General features: G+C 36.1%; 2 protein-coding genes across 3 annotated transcripts in view; both read left to right on the top strand.

The window, feature by feature from the left end:
* Positions 1-18,651, top strand: part of MIS18BP1 (MIS18 binding protein 1) — a 58,504-nt gene extending 39,853 nt beyond the window's left edge. For both annotated transcript variants that reach the window (XM_030319021.1, XM_030319022.1), the window contains 6 exons: positions 7,088-7,260; positions 8,033-8,193; positions 10,433-10,581; positions 15,708-15,795; positions 17,479-17,533; positions 17,716-18,651. In XM_030319021.1, the coding sequence (XP_030174881.1) occupies positions 7,088-7,260; positions 8,033-8,193; positions 10,433-10,581; positions 15,708-15,795; positions 17,479-17,533; positions 17,716-17,819 (730 nt within the window). In that variant the 3' untranslated portion in view covers positions 17,820-18,651. The remainder of the gene's footprint in view (positions 1-7,087; positions 7,261-8,032; positions 8,194-10,432; positions 10,582-15,707; positions 15,796-17,478; positions 17,534-17,715) is intronic.
* Positions 313-2,203, top strand: LOC115516408 (40S ribosomal protein S15-like). The gene is given in 2 exon segments (XM_032593708.1): positions 313-1,724; positions 1,726-2,203. Coding segments are annotated over 2 exon segments (483 nt in total). The 5' UTR covers positions 313-1,613; the 3' UTR covers positions 2,098-2,203.
* Positions 18,652-19,106: the final 455 nt, after the last annotated feature.

The raw sequence follows: 19,106 nt of genomic DNA, 5'->3' as shown, positions 1-19,106 counted from the left end.
ACACAGAATCTGAAGCACTCTCCAGGCTCTGAGCTGTCAGCACAGAGCTCGATGTGGGGCTCGAACTCACAGACTGTGAGATCATGACCTGAGCTGAAGTCAGACGCTTAACGGACTGAGCCACCCAGGCGCCCCTCTCCAGATTAGTTTTTGTGGTTTTTTTTAATGTTTATTTATTTTTGAGACAGAGAGAGACAGAGCATGAATGGGGGAGAGTCAGAGAGAGAGGGAAACACAGAATCTGAAACAGGCTCCAGGCTCCTAGCTGTCAGCACAGAGCCTGACACGGGGCTCGAACCCACGGACCGCGAGACCATGACCTGAGCCAAAGTCAGACGCTTAACCGAGCCACCCAGGCGCCCCCAGGTTAGTTTTAATGTATAGTTGTGATTCTAACATCAGAAACCTTCACTGCATTCTTACTCATTTTCAAATTATATGGAGATCATTCTGCCTTAAATTGACAGCATATCATACTTTACCTTAATTATCTTTCCAGCTGTCTCTCCTGTTGTTTCGTTATAGTAAAGGTTTTCAACCTTTACTGTATATCCATATCATCTAAGAAGATTATTTTAATACCTGAACTGCAAAGATTCCAGTTCCCAGTAAGATGAGGAAATCAGGAATATGACTGAGCCACCCAGGCATTCCCAGAAAGACTAGAATTTTAAATAACACTGAAGTGGGGGCAGATTTCCAGTTTTCCTCTGGTGTTCCTTAACCTAGATTAAGGCCACTTAAAAATTAGAAGTTGTTGCTGAGGCATGACTAAGAGAGTTCAAAGAAAAGCCTTATATTTTTGGCTTGAGGAAGAAGGAAGGGGACTACTAACACTCAGAAACAGTGAAAGAAATCCCCAGTTTTCTTTTTCTTTTCTCCTTTCTCTTATGGCCCAGTCTGCATACAGTCCTGCAGGGGTAAAAATCACAGCAGCATATGGAGCCCATATGCACCTAAAACTCTGAAAGTAGGAAACCTTCTCTTCTGGAATATAGGACTCAGAAAGTGTAGGGCAACTTGTGTTACATGTTTCTTTTTCTGTCTTTTGTGCTTGACACTGCAGAAAGATGCAGTTGTGTGATATGTACTCCAGAGTTGGGTAACTAAAGCCCTAGCTTTCTGCCAAAGAACCAAAAACAGGAATTCTGGGGAACTAAAAGTTGCAAAGGGAAAATCTAGGGAAAACAACCTTATATAAAGTTGTTTATGAATTTTAGATCTCACTCCTGAGTTGAGCATTTAAGGATTTGATCCTAAACAGCATACCCAAGACTGACAACTGAACTAAGAGGTAGACTGGCCCCCAGTTTCCAAGCCAGCCACTCAGTGTCTCCTACACAGAATATTTTAATATCACTGCAAAACTTTAAAAATGGAACTGATACTGAAACTGCAACCACAAAAGACTGACTAGAATTTATAGTTGTTACAACCAGGTTGATTGCCTGCTAAAACAAAAATATTAACATTCTCCATAGGATATAAACATGACCCAGAGTTTTATAGTATTTTTAAATGCCTAGGAAATAATCCAAAATTAGTCAGTATATGAAGAACCAGGAAAATTTTTAACTCTCATAGGAAAAAAAAGAACAGATGCCATTGCTAGGATGACACAGATGTTGAAATTATCTGACAAGATTCTGAAGCAGGTATATAAAATTGCTTCAGAAAAAAAGGCTGACAAGATGGCAGAAGTAGAGCAGAAGAAGCGCACCTTCCCATAAGTTCTCATACCACGGTGTGGATCTAGACCAGCTGCTGGACGCGTCTTACAAGCCGTTGATGCAGCAGTATGGGGCTGTGCAGTGGTGGCAGCTGAACGGGAGTTTGCAGAGGAAGCCTCAGAAGGATGCTCTCCCCATGGAGAAGTCCGAGGTGGTTAAGAAGCACCTGTGGAACATGATCATCCTGCCCAAGGTGGTGGGCAGTGTGGTGGCTGTCTACAATGCCAAGACCTTCAACCAGGTGGAAATTAAGCCCAAGGTGATTGACCACTACCTGGGCAAGTTCTTCACCACCTACAAGCCTTTGAAGCAGGACAGGCCCAGCATCTGGGCCACCTACTCCTCCTGTTTCATCTCTCCCAAGTAGCCTGTTTAGCCAATAAAGACACAGACTTCTCTAGTCAAAAAAAAGAAAAAAGAAAACTCCAGGAACCAAGAGCATACATTCTTGAAAAGAACAGAAATTTAGAAAATCTCAGAGAGAAATAGAAGATAAAAAGAAGGATCAAATGGAAATTTTAGAACTGGAAAAATAGGATAATCAAAATATAAAACTTACTAGATAGGCTCAATAACAGAATGGAGAGGACAGAGGACAGAGGAAGGAGGCAGTCAGTATCAGGTATGAAGGAATAGCAAGAGAAATGGTATCTGGATATATAATAAATTGTTCTCTTGAGTTCTTTAAAATGTTTAATGGCTGAAAGCAAATATTAACATTGTATGGTGGGGTTTTCAATATATGTAAATTTAATACATAACAACATAAAGAAGAATGGAGAAGATGGTAAATTTTTACATTCCACTTGAAGCAGTAAAAAACTTAAGTATGTAGTAATCACTAGAGCAACTACTAACAACTACAAAGATTTTTTTTTATATACAATAGATAAAATACTGAAAAAAAAATACAGAAAAGAAATAGAGAAATAGGAAACAAAACAGAAAGCAAATAAAATGGTTGACCTGAATCCAAACATTATGTTAGAGATCTGAATGCACCATTTAAAAAACAGATTGTCGGAATGAATTTAAAAACATTCCATTTTATTACCATGTAAAAGAAACTCACTTCAAATATGAATAGATAAGTTACAAGTAGAAGGGTAGAAAAATACCGTGCACACTCATAGCTGGAGTGGCTGTACCCTATCAAAGATTTCAGTACAAAGAAAATTATCAAGGATAAAGAACATTACAAAATGATAGAACTGTGAGTTCACCAGGAAGAGAGCAATCCTAAATGTATATGCACCGAACCCGCAAAATACATGAATCAAAATCTGACATAACTAAAAGGAAACAACTGAACTGAAAAGTTAAAACTACATTTATAGTTGGAAACTTCAATGCTTTTCTCTTGTAACGGTTGACTAGTAGACAAAACTAGCAAGGGGGGCACCTGGGTGGCTCAGTCGGCTAAGCGTCCGACTTCAGCTCAGGTCACGATCTCGCAGTTCGTGGGTTCGAGCCCCGCGTCGGGCTCTGTGCTGACAGCTCAGAGCCTGGAGCCTGTTTCAGATTCTGTGCCTCCCTCTCTCTCTGACCCTCCCCCATTCATGCTCTATCTCTCTCTGTCTCAAAAATAAATAAACGTTAAAATTAAAAAAAAAAAAAAAAAAAAAAAAAAAAAAAACTAGCAAGGATACAAGAACTGAACACCACCATCCACCAACTATCTAATCAACATTTGTGTAACATTCCATTCAACAATAGGGAAAGAAATACATTTTTTTCCCCAAGGGTAGATGGATCATTCACCTGATAGAACATTGACTAGGTCACAAAACAAACCTTAACAAATTTAAAATAACTGAAGTCATACAGAGGGTGTTCTCTCATCACAGTTGAATTAAACTACAAATCAATAAAAGAAAAAGGAACATTTCCAAGCAGTTGAAAGTTAAATAACATATTTGTGAATAATCCATGGGTCAAAAAGGACAAAGTCTCAAGAGAAAAAAAAATGCTGAACAGAAATGAAAATATGTCATAATTTGTGGTGTGAGCACAGAAGTTCACAAACAACTTTATATGGTGGTTTTATAGAGCTCAGTTCTGTTGGCTTCCATGGAACTTTCTACATAAACCATGGTACACTCTTAAATGAATGGGCGACTGTGTAATAAAAAGTAAGAACTATCGGTGTGTGTAACAACTTGAATGAATTTTAAAGGCATTATGCCAAGTGAAAAAAGCCAGATCAAATGGTTACATACTGTATGATTCCATTTATATCACATTCTGGAAAGAAAAAACTAAGAAAAAGAGATCAGCAATTGCTGGTGATTATAGTGGTGGACAACAACAAAGAGGATGCACTAGGAATTTTTTTCAGTGTAATGGAACAGTTCTGTATCCTAACTGTGATCATGGCTCTACAAATCTGTTTATCCATTAAGATTCATAGAACCATATGCAAAAAGACCATTTACTGTATGTTAACTTAAAAAAAAATATGTTAAGGTGCCTAGACTGCATACTACTAAAATATTTAGATATGGCAAGCTTGGGTTTGGGCTCTCTAGTTTTTTCAAAGCTCTAATCTGCAGCTGTTCCTTTGAAATTTACCATACTATAAATATGAACTACTGTCTATTCCCTAACCTTATGTCCTGTCTCCTCATCTTCATTTCTTTGTCAATACTGTTGCCTCATTTTCAACTGTTATATTTTATCCATCCTTCAAATTTTCCCTCACATATCAGTCACCTCTTCCCTGTAACCTTTCTTTGTCATCACGTATTCCTGCTACCCACTCAATTGGGATATAATGCTCCTTTTTTTTAACATAAAGTAATTCTAATCCTGACTGCACAGCAGAACAATCACCTGAGGAACTTCTGAAAAATGTGAAGTGTTGCCAATGCAAACCTACTAAATTGAAATCTTAAGGGACTGATTTTACGAATCTGTTTACTTGTTTTACTGCCTTATTTGCTTGCTCGTACTTTTTTTTTAATGTTCATTTAGTTTTGAGAGAGAGAGACTAAGTGTGAGCAAGGGAGGGACAGAGATAGAGACACAGAATCTGAAGCAGGCTCCAGGCTCCGAGCTGTCCACACAGAGCCCGATGTGGGGCTCAAACTCAGGAACCACAAGATCATGACCTGAGCTGGAGTCGGACACTTAACCTTGACTGAACCACCCAGGTGCCCTGCTTGCTTGTACTTCTGATCTAAACTCCAATGACTCTGAGTTGCAGCCCAGTTTTGTACTCATCATGCTTATAACCTAGTTAGCAAATAATCACTCTTAAGTTTAGGAGAATATAGATCAGGGACATCTGACTTAGCTTAAGCAGATACTTGAACTAAGATCTGAAGGACAAATAAGAATTATTTAAGCCAAATTTCCATGATAAGTTCATTTGAAATAAAACAGCATATGTAAAAGTGGATAGGAGGAAAACACATTTAGAAATCCTAAAAGAAGGCCAAAATAAGTGGAGTACAGAAAAATGAGGGACGAACAGTACGGGATGAGACTAGAGAGACCAGAACAATGAAAGTCATATTAAATGCTTTGGTTTTCATGCTAGGGAATTATAAAAGCAAGTTGCTTTTTTCTTCCTCTGTCACCTATGAAAGCAAGTTTTAAGTAGAATTGGAGTGACATGACTATATTTGCCTTTAAAAATTATCTAGGATAAACTAGAGATGTGTTAATTACAGACTAATTTCTCATTAAATGCATTAAGTATTTTTATTTTTTAATATTCTTAATGCTTATTTATTCATGAGACAGAGACAGAGTGTGAACAGGGGAGGGGCAGATAGAGAGGGAGACACAGAATCTGAAACAGGCTCCAGGCTCTGAGCTGTCAGCACAGAGTCCAACACAGGGCTCGAACCCACGAACTGTGAGGTCATGACCTGAGCCGAAGTGGGACGCTTAACCAACTGAGCCACCCAGGTGCCCCGCATTAAGTATTTTTATCATGAAAAATAGTCCTAGCAGTTCTACACTTGCAAATTAATGATGTACACAAATGGAAAACAATGTACACAAATGGAAGCTTGAGCCTCCATATCCTTTTAGTTCTCCACTTTAGAACACCTGTAGAATGATTATGTGCAAAAGAGTAGAGCATTCATTAACAATCAGTATTTGTCTTCCTTTTATACATGGAATGAGTGGTATTCTGTAGTCACCTGGTGCCCATTCACAAGATCAGATTCACACAGATTTACAAGTAAATTTATTAATACCCTAACTCATCACTTCCTAATTATTTTACTAAATTTTATTATTGTTATATATGCCTTAAGTTCTTCACATCATTTGTCTGTATGGTGGAAATTCTGTATAATTGTGTCCCATCACACATTTCTTATTCCACATTCAGAGACATCTTGTTGGTAGCTTGAAATCAGCCACAATAGTTATTTACAATATGGAAATTGGCAAACACTACAAATAAGGACTATTTCAGTGAGAGCTGATTTTAAAAATTTACCAGCATAATAACGCTGCATAGGTTAATTAGATCTTTTCTGGCTGAACTGCCAGCTTAACTGCAATATGTAAAATATATTTGGGAGGGAGGGGAGCAGAAATACATGTACCAGTTTCTAAATATTTACAAATAAACTTTAGAATGTAACTCATTTGTTAAGTTAGATGACAACCTTATATTGACTAACAGTTTTTTTCTCTTTCAGTTTTCATTTCCCTCAATTATATATAAAACATCACATTCTGTAAATTATAATAGAGTGAAAGCAAGAATAATACTTTTAAAAAAAGTTTGTTTTGAGAGAGCCTGTGTGCACTAGTGGGGGAGGGCAGATAGGATGTGAGAGGATCCTAAGCTGACAGCATAGAGCTCTACATGGGGCTTGATCCCATGAATTGTGAGACCATGACCTGAGCTGAAACTGAGTTGGACGCTTAACCAACTGAGCCATCCAGGTGCCCCAAGAATAACACTTTTTAATAAGAATTTATAACCTAGAGTATATAGGAACTAAGAGCTCATTTTCCAATATACTTAGCACCAGCAAGGTTTGAGCAACATTGTTGAAAAGTTAGTCATGCTAGAGTCCCCCAGAAGATCAAATCACTGATAGGTGGACTTAGGAAAAAGATATTGAAAGAAAGACCTGGGATGATTGTTCAGGTTTCATAGAATACAACAAAATAGAAGGTATCTACTCAATATGTAAAATTACACCTTTATATTTTAAGCACTCAAGTAAGTTACTGAGTGGAAATAATAGTATCGTCTTTTCAAACAGTTATCTAGAATGATTCCTTTAGCTGAATAAATCTCATTGATTTAGTGGTATGCATTCAGGAGGTTGTTTTTATTGATTTGAATTTCTGGTTCTTTAATTGGTTTTGGTCTTCCATAGTGCTTTTGCATCTTTTCCAAAGCACAAACCTGGTTTCTGGTCAGATGTAGCAATGGCTGTAGGTTCTCGATCTGCTGAAGAATGCCAGAGGAAATACATGGAAGACCCCAGAGGAAAAGAATCCCAGAAACCTGTCACTAAGAAAAAACCAGTTAACCCCAAAGGCCAAAATGGTAATCTTTATAAATTGTTTTTGCCTAGTTCTCAGTATTGATTTCTGATTAGTCACTAGATGTATTTTATATTTATCTATGTATCATCTTATAGGTGTTTTCTCAAAATGTTAAAGCTAGAAAGAACTATAAAGGTCATTATTTAATTTTTAAGTCTTATCTAGACAGTTACTTCTATCAATAGTAGCCTTAGCAGCCTTGTGCTTTGAGTTTCTTCTAGGAAACTAGATGCAGTTAGTTAGATATGCAGTTAGATCCAAAGATTCCAATATCTGGATTATTGTTCAAAGAGTCTATTCTAATCTGAGGCCACTTGGGAAAGACCTTCTAGAAATTTCATAATAAAATTCAAAATAAATTTAGTTTTTGTACTCCCCAGGAGTACGCATTCCTGCTCAGGGTTTATGACAGGGCTTGTACTAAGCTTTAGAGCATATCCTATCCCTAGCCTAATCCAGTAAGGTTTATGTTTTTGCAAAATCAATAAATTAGGCATTCAGCAAGGGGAATATGGGAGGTAACCTTTCTCACAGGGTATAGAACTTTTTCACCTCACACTGGCTAATCTTAGGTAGTTTCTTCATGAGGATCTTGTGGGCTAGTCATACTGCATAGATCCCAGTATAGAAAAAATCATTTGCTATATAGGAGATTTACTAATAGTAGATGAGTATACTTAATACAGATAAACAGTTTAGGTTTTGTAAAGTCTGTTAACTTTAAAGCACTTACTATAAATGAATCCTTATCAAAATGTTTGCTAACTCTTAAGGCAAAATAGGTGATGCTGATAAGAAGCAAATGATTAAGATAACTGCCAAAGTGGGAACTCTTAAAAGGAAGCAGCAAATGAGGAATTTTCTGGAACAGTTGCCAAAAGATGATCATGATGATTTTTTCAGTACAACACCTTTGCAGAACCAGAGAGTAGTGGTAAGAGTCTTAAATGCATGAAATAATTGCTCTCTTTATATTGACTTTTACATCTTTCATTTTTATATATGGTTAGTGTTCATCCCTAGTATTTAGGCCAAGGATTGATAGCCTATACAGACATCACCCAAAATGTACTGTAGGAAGCAGTCTGCCAGTACATGCTGTTCTCATCAGCGTAATGGTTGTAGAGCCAAATTGAAAACCCAGAAATAGGCTAAACGTCTATATTTAAAATTTCGTATGTAATGAGGCAAATTTAAAAAGGTGATGGGGCACCTGGGTGGCTCAGTCAGTTAAGCATCTGACCCTTGATCTCAGCTCAGGTCTTGATCTCAGGGTCATGATTTCAAGCTCCACATTGGGCTTGGCAATGGGCATGAAGCCTACTTAAAAACAAAAAAAAAAAAGGTGGTAAGAAAAGATTATTACCTACTCTATAGTAAATTCAATGGAAGGATTAGATGACAGCACGAAGTTGACATTTGAATGTATAAAATAATTTTTGTAGTATGAAAATCATACAACTAAAAACTTCAATTGGGGAAAAATATTTACAACAAATAAAGAATGCTTATAATATGAAGAACTCATTCAGATGTTACTGGAATACTAAAAATTGCCAAGATCACAGGGGAAAAGTGGGCAAGAAAATATTTTAAAGGCTGAATGAATACTTGGAAAAGTGGTTAGTTATACTGGCTAGCAATTGGAGGAAAACAAAGTAAATCATATGTATATATTCTAAATTACAGAATCTTTTACAAAAAAGTTAAAATTTCCATAACAAAAAGCAGTGGAAACTTTGAAATAGTCATACATCAGTGGATGTATAAGTGAATCATACCTTTTGTAAAGCATCATGGCAATATTTGAGAGCCATAAGATTAATTCTGTTCATGGAAATTTATCCTAAGAAATTCAAAAGAAGCCAAAAGTCTCCACAAAGACCTTCATTGCAGGTTTATCTTTACAGCAAAAAACTGGAAGCAGCCTATATCCAATAAGGATGTTCTTCATAAATGGTCAAATACAATATAAAGTACAAATTTGAGACTATTTCTAGAATATAAATATAAATGTTAAGAATATTAAGGTTAATGCAAAAATGGGTAGATATAGACAACTGATAGAAGTATAAAATTTTTTAGTGAGCTAACCTTCAGGGATAATTTTTTAATTTACTCATTTAATATATTTTTTTAACTTTATTTATTTTGAGAGAGAGCGAGCAAGCACACAGGGGCAAGGGAGGGGCAGAGAGAGAGAATCCCAAGCAGGCTCTGTGCTGGCAGGTGAAGCCCAATGCAAGGACTTGATCCCACAAACTGTGAGATTATGACCTGAGCTGAAATTAAGGATTGGATGCTTAATGAACTGAGCCACCCAGGTGCCCCTCATTTCTTAATATTGTTACATTATCTCCAATATTAAAAGGCTACACAAATGCTTTAAGAATTTAGTAACATCATTATCTAGGCTCCTTTTGCCTACACAGGTTGTAAAGGGAGATCTCTAAAGGAGCCAGCTGAGTCTCTTACTGTGTTCCCTGCATAACAACCATGGTCCTTTAGAGGTTATATCCTTTATATAATTCTACCATCATTTCAGGTTTTATATATGTTTTGGCTTAAATGCAATAGTAGCGACATTTTAAAAACAAAAATAATAAAACGTAGAAAGCAGTGAAGTAAGTTCATTTTCTGTGGGATAAATCCGCTTTTTCTAATGTTTTGATGTAAACTTAGATAAAATCTTAATGATTGAATTACTGTTTACTAGAAATATATATACACAAAAGTTTAATACTTGCTTGAGTTCCCATAACATTCAGTGAATTAATTCTGTTTTGTTCTGATTACACAAAGGTAAGCAAACCATGACCCATGGATCAAATCCGGTGGACCACATTTTCTATAAACAAAATTTTATTGGCACATAGACATGCTCACTGTTTACATAGCTATGTCTGATTTCATGCTACAACAGCAGAGTTTAATATTTGGGACAGAGACTGTATGCACCACAAAGCTTAAAATATATACTAACTCATTACAGAAAACATTTGCTGACACTGGTCTTTTCACAACTTTGTCATTGTCTCCATTTAACACAATAGAAAATAAGGTTTTTTTAGAGGTTAAGGTTCTGTTCTATCCCACCCAAAAATATTTAGTGATAATGAGAAATCCCATTCTTAGGGGAGCCTGCTGGCTAGTAAGAAATATTTGTTTTTTAGTTGCCAAGTCTCCAGGACAGTGCAGAAGAGGATGATATTCTGCCCAGTATGGACAAAAATCCAACAACTCCATCATCAGTTGTCTTTCCATTGGCAAAAACTCCTCAGTGTCAGCATGTCAGTCCTGGCATGCTAGCCTCTATAAATAGGTAAATATGCATATGATACTGTAATCTCTGCATCAGCATTTGGCATTTCATGAGTTGAAGAGAGTAGATGTCAATAATGAGAAGAGGCATCATGAAAAAGGAAATCAAGAAAGGATAGTTTCTAGAAGTAAAGGATGGACAGTTTCAACAAGTAGGGGTGTGGTTCAGTAGTGTAGGGACACACACAGCTCACACTTTACCTCAGGATAATTCAAAATGGATCAAAGTTTTGCATGTAACAAATTTAACTATAAAATATACCTAAAGAAACCTTGGAGGATTATCTTATAATTGTAGATTAGTGAAAGTCTTTTCTAACTATGATGCAAGACTCAGAAAACACTAACAAAACAAATGGTAAAGTCAACCAAATAAAAAGTTTTACCCCATACCAACCACCCTAAGCAATCAAAAGGTCAACAGTAATCTGAGAAAAGAATATATGGAACCCATCAAAGGAAAAGGCTAATTTTCCTAATACAGCACTCCTACAAATTAAGAGGAAAAGAAAGCCATTCTCATGCATTACTAGTGAGAAGGTAAATTAGTACAGTCTCTGCAGACAGCAATTTTAAATATCTTTTTTTTTTTTTTTTAAACGTTTATTTATTTTTGGGACAGAGAGAGACAGAGCATGAACGGGGGAGGGGCAGAGAGAGAGGGAGACACAGAATCAGAAACAGGCTCCAGGCTCTGAGCCATCAGCCCAGAGCCCGACGCGGGGCTCGAACTCACGGACCGCGAGATCGTGACCTGGCTGAAGTCGGACGCTCAACCGACTGCGCCACCCAGGCGCCCCTGTAAATATCTATCAAAATTGTAAATACAGTCTTTAACCTATCCATCCTGCTTTTAGAATAGTGAATGTACAGCTTTTTAGGGTATTGTTTATAATAGCAAAAGTCTGGAAACAATTCGAATCCTCACCACTGGGACTAATCACAAAAATTGGGTATATTATATAGCCATAGAAATTAATGAGGAAATTATTATTACGGAAAAATGTTCACGATTTATTAAATGAAAAAAGGTAGATACCGTGAATTACGTGTTATCATTTGTGTAAATAAGAGCTGTGTATTTATGTATGTATATGTATATACTTGCATATATATGTGTATATATACAGAATTGCTTTCCTTTGATGAAATATCTCTTATAGAATACATAAATTGAAAACGGGTGATCCCTACAAAGAGAAACTAAGATAGCTTGGAGACTAGAAAAGAGGGAAGCTTTTTGAATTTTGAACTATGTGAATATAGAAGCACTTAAAATATAAATAAAATTAAGAAAAATCAGGGGTGGCCAGCAGTTGAATGACACAGAGAAAAAATGGAAAGTAATAAAAATGAGGCCTGAAAATAAGCCATTCTATCTGGCAATCAAGCAGGACAACGCTGTTTTTAGTAAGAGTAATTTCCATGGGGTATGAGGCAAAAGCCAATAATAATGACTGTGAAAAAAGTATTCATTCATCTCCTGAAGCTTGGTGAAATTTTAATTTGCATTTATTTATTAAAAACATAATTTTTCCCCAGCAATCCATAAATTATTTTTGTTTATTTTTTATTTAGTATTCATTGCAGGTGAAAGTATTCAGAGTATAATTTTGGACAAAGCTTTTGGTAAGCACGTTGGCCAAATCATGAAAAGCTTTAAAATACTCATCTCTTTGGCTCTTGGGTTTTGTGAGTCAATTCTGAGGAAATATATTTGGGCAAGTATGTATGTAAATTTGTATGAACAAAGATGTTCATCATGAAACATAATACTGAAAATATAAAAATGACCTAAATGTCCAATAAGTTAAGAAATTAGGATTTATCCACATAATAGAATAATAAGTAATAATTAAAAACCATGCCTTCAAGAATTTTTAATGACAAAGAATAGTGTTCAGTAGACAATAGTTTTTTTGTGCTTTTTTTTTAATTTTTTTTTTAATGTTTATTTATTTCTGAGACAGGGAGAGACAGAGCATGAGTGGGGGAGGGGCAGAGGGGAAGGAAGACACAGAATCTGAAGCAGGCTCCAGGCTCCGAGCTGTCAGCACAGAGCCTGACACGGGGCTCGAACTCACAGACCGCGAGATCATGACCTGAGCTGAAGTCAGACACTCAACTGACTGAGCCACCCAGGCACCCCGACAATAGTTTTTAAAAGCTAAGAAGGGGCGCCTGGGTGGCGCAGTCGGTTAAGCGTCCGACTTCAGCCAGGTCACGATCTCGCGGTCCGGGAGTTCGAGCCCCGCGTCAGGCTCTGGGCTGATGGCTCAGAGCCTGGAGCCTGTTTCCGATTCTGTGTCTCCCTCTCTCTCTGCCCCTCCCCCGTTCATGCTCTGTCTCTCTCTGTCCCAAAAATAAATAAACGTTGAAAAAAAAAAAAATTAAAAAAAAAAAAAAAAAGCTAAGAAGTTAAATTATATACAGTATGATTCCAATTCACAACAGCATGTATTCAGAAAGGAAATTTCTTGACTAAAAACATCACCAGCTGTTATCTAGGTTATTGAATTACATTTAAGTGAGTTTTGGTGTATCACTTTTACAATTACAGGAATACATTCTTTTTTCTTATAGACTACATAGTATACATAGTATACATAGACTCATTTATATCATGAATATATTTACTAACACTTTATTTTAAAAAATGTCTCCTAGGCCTCTACACTATCTCTTGACTCACCAGCTCAAATAGATTGCTTCCTTTTTATAACAATTTTAAATAATGAAACAGTTTTTATCACTTCAGAAGTGACTTCTGACAAAAGAGTCATGAGGTACTGATCCTGAACAGCTGGCTAGGCTTCTTACTAGCTACGCAGCATTGTTTGTGGTTCACATTAATATCTTAATACAATCACACATTTAGAAATTTCTATGTGTCATACCTTTAAGGTTGCTCCTAAATCGTCATAAAGGAAAAGATCATTGATCAAAAAGGATCTTGGAGCCAAGAGAGAGAATCAGAAGTGTTGTTCAACTGCGATTTACTGTCATAAGCAGCACTAGAAATTGCAGGGAGAAATGAAATAGCCATTCTGTTTGGCTTCAATTTGTAACTCTACTTGGGTCAAGCCTGTTTGCTAAGAATGAGAAGGGAAAGAAAGTAAAAAGAAATGAAAAAAAATTTCATAGTTGGTGTGGAGAATATAAACAAGATGTAACTATGTAGAAATAAAAGACTTGTGAACTGAATTGAAGACTGAATTGAGAGTTTTCATCACCAGGTATATCCTTAAAATGGTTACCTGTGAGATTCAATGTGATGGGGAAGAAAGTGAACAGGAGAAAGGAGTGAGAGGTCTAATAAAAGGGAGTCCAGGGACAAGAAGTCTCTGGATTCTGGAAAAGAGAGGCAGCAAGATAGTGGTTGGAAAGGGCACAAATGGGACAATGAACAGTAAGCAAAACCATAATTTCCTAGAATACTCATATTCAGTGTTTCCTTTTAAATGGTTGAAGCATTTTGTCCATTTCTATCAGTACACCATGGTCTTTTTAAAAATGGAAAAGAAAAATATACCTTTTTGTTGTAGTTTTATTTAAATTCCAGTTAACATAAAGTAATACTAGTTTCAGGTGTATGATATAGTGATTCAGCACTTCTGTATTATCAGTGCTCATCACAGCAAGTGCCCTCCTTAAAACCCACCACCTGTTTCACCCATCCCCCTACAGCTCTCCTCTGGTAACCATCAGTTCTTTATAGTTGAGAGTCTGTTTCTTGGCTTGCCTCTTTTTGTTTCCCTTTGCTCGTTTCTTAAATTCCACATATGAATTAAATCATATGGTATTTGTCTTTCTCTGACCTATTTTGCTTAACATTATACTCTCTAGCTCCATCCATGTCATTGTAAGATTTCATTCTTTTTGATGGCTGAGTAATATTCCATTGTATATGTATACCACATCTTTATCCATTCATCAGATGGACACTTGGGCTGTTTCCATAATTTGGCTATTGTAGATAGTGCTGCTCTTAACATCGGGGTGCATGTATCCCTTTGAATTAGTTTTTTTTTGTGTTCTTTGGTTAAATAGCTAGTAGTGCAATTGCTGGATCATAGGATAGTTCAAGTTTTAACTTTTTGAGGAGGCTCTTGTTTTCGAGAATGGCTGCACCAATTTGCATTCCCACTAAAAGTGCAAGATTCCCCCCTTTCTACATCCTAACACCTGTTGTTTCATGTGTTGCTGATTTTAGCCATTTTTTCTTTTTTTAAAGTGTATTTATTTTGAGAGAGAGATGAGGACAAGGGCAGAGATGGAGAGAGAGAATCTCAGGCTCCGGGCTGTCAGCACAGAGCCCAACTCAGGGCTTGAACTCATGAAGCACGAGACCATGACCTGAGCCAAAGACACCTGACTGAGCCACCCAGACACCCCTGATTTTAGCCTGACAGGTGTAAGATGCTGTCTCATTGTAGTTTGATTTGTATTTCCTGGATGAGTGATGTTGAGCAGCTTTTCATGTGTCTGTTGGCTATCTGGATGTCTTCTTTGGAAAAAATGTCTATTTCTTTTGCCCATTTTTCAATTGGATTGTTTTTTGGGTGTTGAGTTTTATAAGTTCTTTATATATTTTGGATACTAAACCTTTGTTGGATATGTCATTTGCAAATATCTTCTCCAATTCCATAGGTTGCCTTTTAGTTTTGTTGATGGTTTCCTTTGCTGTACAGAAGCTATCTACTTTGCCGGGGGGGGGGGGGGGGGGGGCGGGGAGGCGGAAGCTATTTACTTTGATATAGTCCCAATAGTTTTTGTTTTTGTTTCCCAGAAAATATACTTTTTAGAAAAGCTTGGGAGGGGTGCCTGGGTGGTTCAGTCAGTTAAGCGTCCGACTTTGGCTCAGGTCATGATCTCGCAGTTCAAGAGTTCGAGCCCCACGTTGGGCTCTGTGCTGACAGCGCGGAACCGGGAGCCTATTTCAGATTCTGTGTCTCCCTCTCTCTCTGCCCCCTCCCCCACTCATGCTCTGTTTCTGTCTCTTAAAAATGAATAAACGCTAAAAAAAATTTTTAAAGTAAAGCTTGGAACACATTTTAATTTTGTCAACTGCTGTTCAACCTGTGAATAGAAATATAATGTTGACAAAATTATTTTGTATTCAAACAGGGATGACTGTGATAAATATGTTTTTCGTATGCAAAAAGAACATAAAAGTAAAGGTGGCATTGTCTGGGGCAATATCAAGAAAAAAACAGTAAGTATTTATTCATTTATTCATCACATCTGTTGATATATTGATAGATGGCAAATTGTGGAGTTTTAAGTTATATAAGTCCTTGCTCTCAAAGTAGTTAATCTTAGAGAAATATAATTTATGGAGGTAAAAATGTTGAAGACCACCTTTTCTCCTGATTGTATATTCCTTCTGATCAGGTTATGGCAATTTCTTCCTCCCTCGCCCATGTTGAAATATTGTTACTGTAGCATGCATGCAGTATAATTCTTCTCAGAGTTTCTAAACACTGGCATTACATAATCACATCCAATCTTTATGGGTTTCATTTGTCCATAGGAAATGGTAGACACTTCTGGGCTGTTTGGTTTAAAATCATCCTGGAGACTAAATTCTTCCAAAGAAATCTCTAAAATTGAAGGTGTAGACAGATTCCATGTTTCTTAGATTCTCTTTTTCCAGTCTCACATTCCTTATGAGAATGAAATTTTGGTTTGTTGCAGAGGACCTGGAATCAACATAGTAAGAAAGACTTGTTTGGCTTCTAGTTCTATTTTGCCAGTGTGAAGTTAGGCTGCTTTGACAGTTGTTTCACAAGCTTTAATGTGCATAGAAGTCCCTTATGGATCTTGTTAAACACCAGATTCTGATCCAGCAGATTTGAGATTTCTGCATTTCTCACCAAATCCAGGTGTCTATGTTGCTGATCCATGGACCATACTGAGTGGTAGCAAGATCCTAATCCATTCAGTCTGTTCTGTCTGCATAATGATGAAAAGTTCATGTGGATAGATCTATAAGGACTATTCCTATTAATAATTTTTATTTCTCTGCATTTCTGACATCATCCTAAGCACTACTGGGCCTTTGTTTTTCTTAATGGGTCAGTAGCCTACCAAACTATGGTATCTTTGTGATTTAGTCCTATTTTTTCATTGACTAATAGTTTAGTCAATGCATGAGGATAGAAAGAGCAAAGGATTTAGTGTCAAAAAATTTTTATTTCAAGATCTGACTGACCATACAGCTTTATAATAAGCTACTTGAACTTTCTAAGCTCGTTTTGTTCATATATGAGTAAAATGTACCATCAGTGTGGAAATCATATTGATTTAATGTCACTGAATGATCTTGAGAGCTAAATGATATAATAGTGTTTTGACTCATTTCAAAGTACATTTACGTCACAATCTGAACACGTGTATCTTGAAAGTTTCAACAATATTTACTCTTAATACAGTAAATATGCCCTGTCATTTTCTATTCTATTCCTTTTCATTTTTAAAGATAGCCAGCCATGGCCAATAGTTTAAAAGCACTGATGTAGTAAGTCTCCATCATACACTTAAAACTTGTCTATCAACAATTTAAGTTTTGCTAGTGTCATGGAATGGAATGAGTACCTAGATTTTGACAACTGTCAGAGGCCCATAGACTATCTTGTAACCTCTATAGCATTAGCATTAGTTTGTAATATTTTCTTACAGTTTGCCAGCAGTGGGAAATAACATTGAAGAAGTATTCTTTCTCTGGATAAATTCAACTTAAAGGAGAATTAGATGTTTCACAGATACTTATGTGATTAGGTATTGTTATAGGCACGTGTTCGAGGTACTCAGGGGATGAAGCAAGCTTATTCTGTCTATGTTTGAGGCAGAATTCACAGGAGGTACTATTTAGCTATTAACATGAACTCTCTTACAGGTTGAAACTGAGTTTTCAACTCCAACATCAAGGAAAAAAACTCTGTATAACAAAGGTAATTTATTTGTATCTTTCTTTGGTAGCTCAGTTCTATTGTAAGATAGTCTCTTTATTCATATGGTACTAAAATTAGCTGCTTGCAGGTGGGCAGACCTATTCAGTTTCTCATTATTTTCAATTTCATTGAAATTACTTTTAGAAGTATATTAATCTTTTTTATTAAATTTCTCTTTACAGAATTAGGAGAACACTCTGGTATTGGAAAACTTTTCACCAATGCTATGGAGTCTTTAGATGAAGAAGAGAAAGATTATTATTTTTCAAACTCTGATTCTGCATAGTATAAATGAGAAAATATTTCCAGGATTTTTGTCAAGAAGCAGACAGTGTATTTATATCTTTTTTTGGAATACATATTATTTTCCTTATAATGTGCCTTCATATGAAACTGTGGATTCCTTCTCAAAGGTTTTAGGTGTTTGTATTCAGAGTAAAACATCCTTCTGTAGAATGCTGTTCATTGATTTAGGTTACTAAAATATAAGGAAAATTGTTTTGCTTGTATACATACTTGTATATTTCTGTTTTTTGAACATTAAAATATTCTAGATAAGTCTCTCTTAAGCATCTGTTTAAGAAAATCATGTCCTAAACAGATTTTTTTAAAAAGCTTCCAAGAAAATGTTGCTACCCTTAAGGGGTAGGGGAGGGGAAATAAAAAGTAGACTGTATTGCTGGCTACAAATTCATGACAACTGTATTAGCATTTGTTACCACTTGATTTTTTCCTTAAAACTTATCATTGGCACAGCTATGAAACCTATGTAAATTTAGTACTTTTATTAGGTAGAATCAGAGAATAAATTTTGTCACATTAAGCCTTATTTACATATGCAGACATTCATAGTTTACATTTGGCCTTAGTATTAAAGACTGGATTAGACGTTCACGTAATTGATCTACCATTATAAAGAGTCAAGTTAATATGCCATGTCATAATAAAACATTATTTTCCTCCTTTCAGACAGCTCCTTTGGAAATAAACTTTTTTTAGCTTATTCTGTCATTCTGTTTTAAAATTTGACAGAATATTTCTCCTCTGGTTACAGTATATATTCACTTACCCTTTCTCTCCAGTTAGATTGTTCAAATAAATTTTGCTTTTAGAACATTGGATTTGTATTTTGCTGGATCATTGAAATTAAACAGATAGGCATTTTGTTATTGGTTCAGCTTGTTTCTTCAAAAAAATGCCAGAATTTTTAGTAAAACATAGTTTTTTTTAAGAATTTAGTCAGTTTATAAAACTATAGGATTTATAGAAACATAAGATTTTACAAGAATATTACAGTTAGACTGAGATCATAATTGTTTCTGCCACAAAGACTTTTAGATGTCTTTGTGGATGGATGGAACAAATGAGGGATTATTTCAGAGTGAAATACTGTTGTAGAACTTAAGTTGCCAGTATTTGGTATAATACCATGCTGCTTATTAATGTTAATGGATAATGTTAACGTTAACTCCTTTTAAGGAGTTAGAAGGTAGTTATATTGAGAAACAAAGGGATAATTTTGATGCAGCACAGACTTAATACAAACCAAAGAGTGTGGCCCTCCCTCCCCCAA

The sequence above is a fragment of the Lynx canadensis genome, chromosome B3, assembly GCF_007474595.2.
Source record: "Lynx canadensis isolate LIC74 chromosome B3, mLynCan4.pri.v2, whole genome shotgun sequence".
NCBI lineage: Eukaryota > Metazoa > Chordata > Mammalia > Carnivora > Felidae > Lynx > Lynx canadensis.
This window is presented reverse-complemented; position numbering and strand designations above follow the sequence as displayed.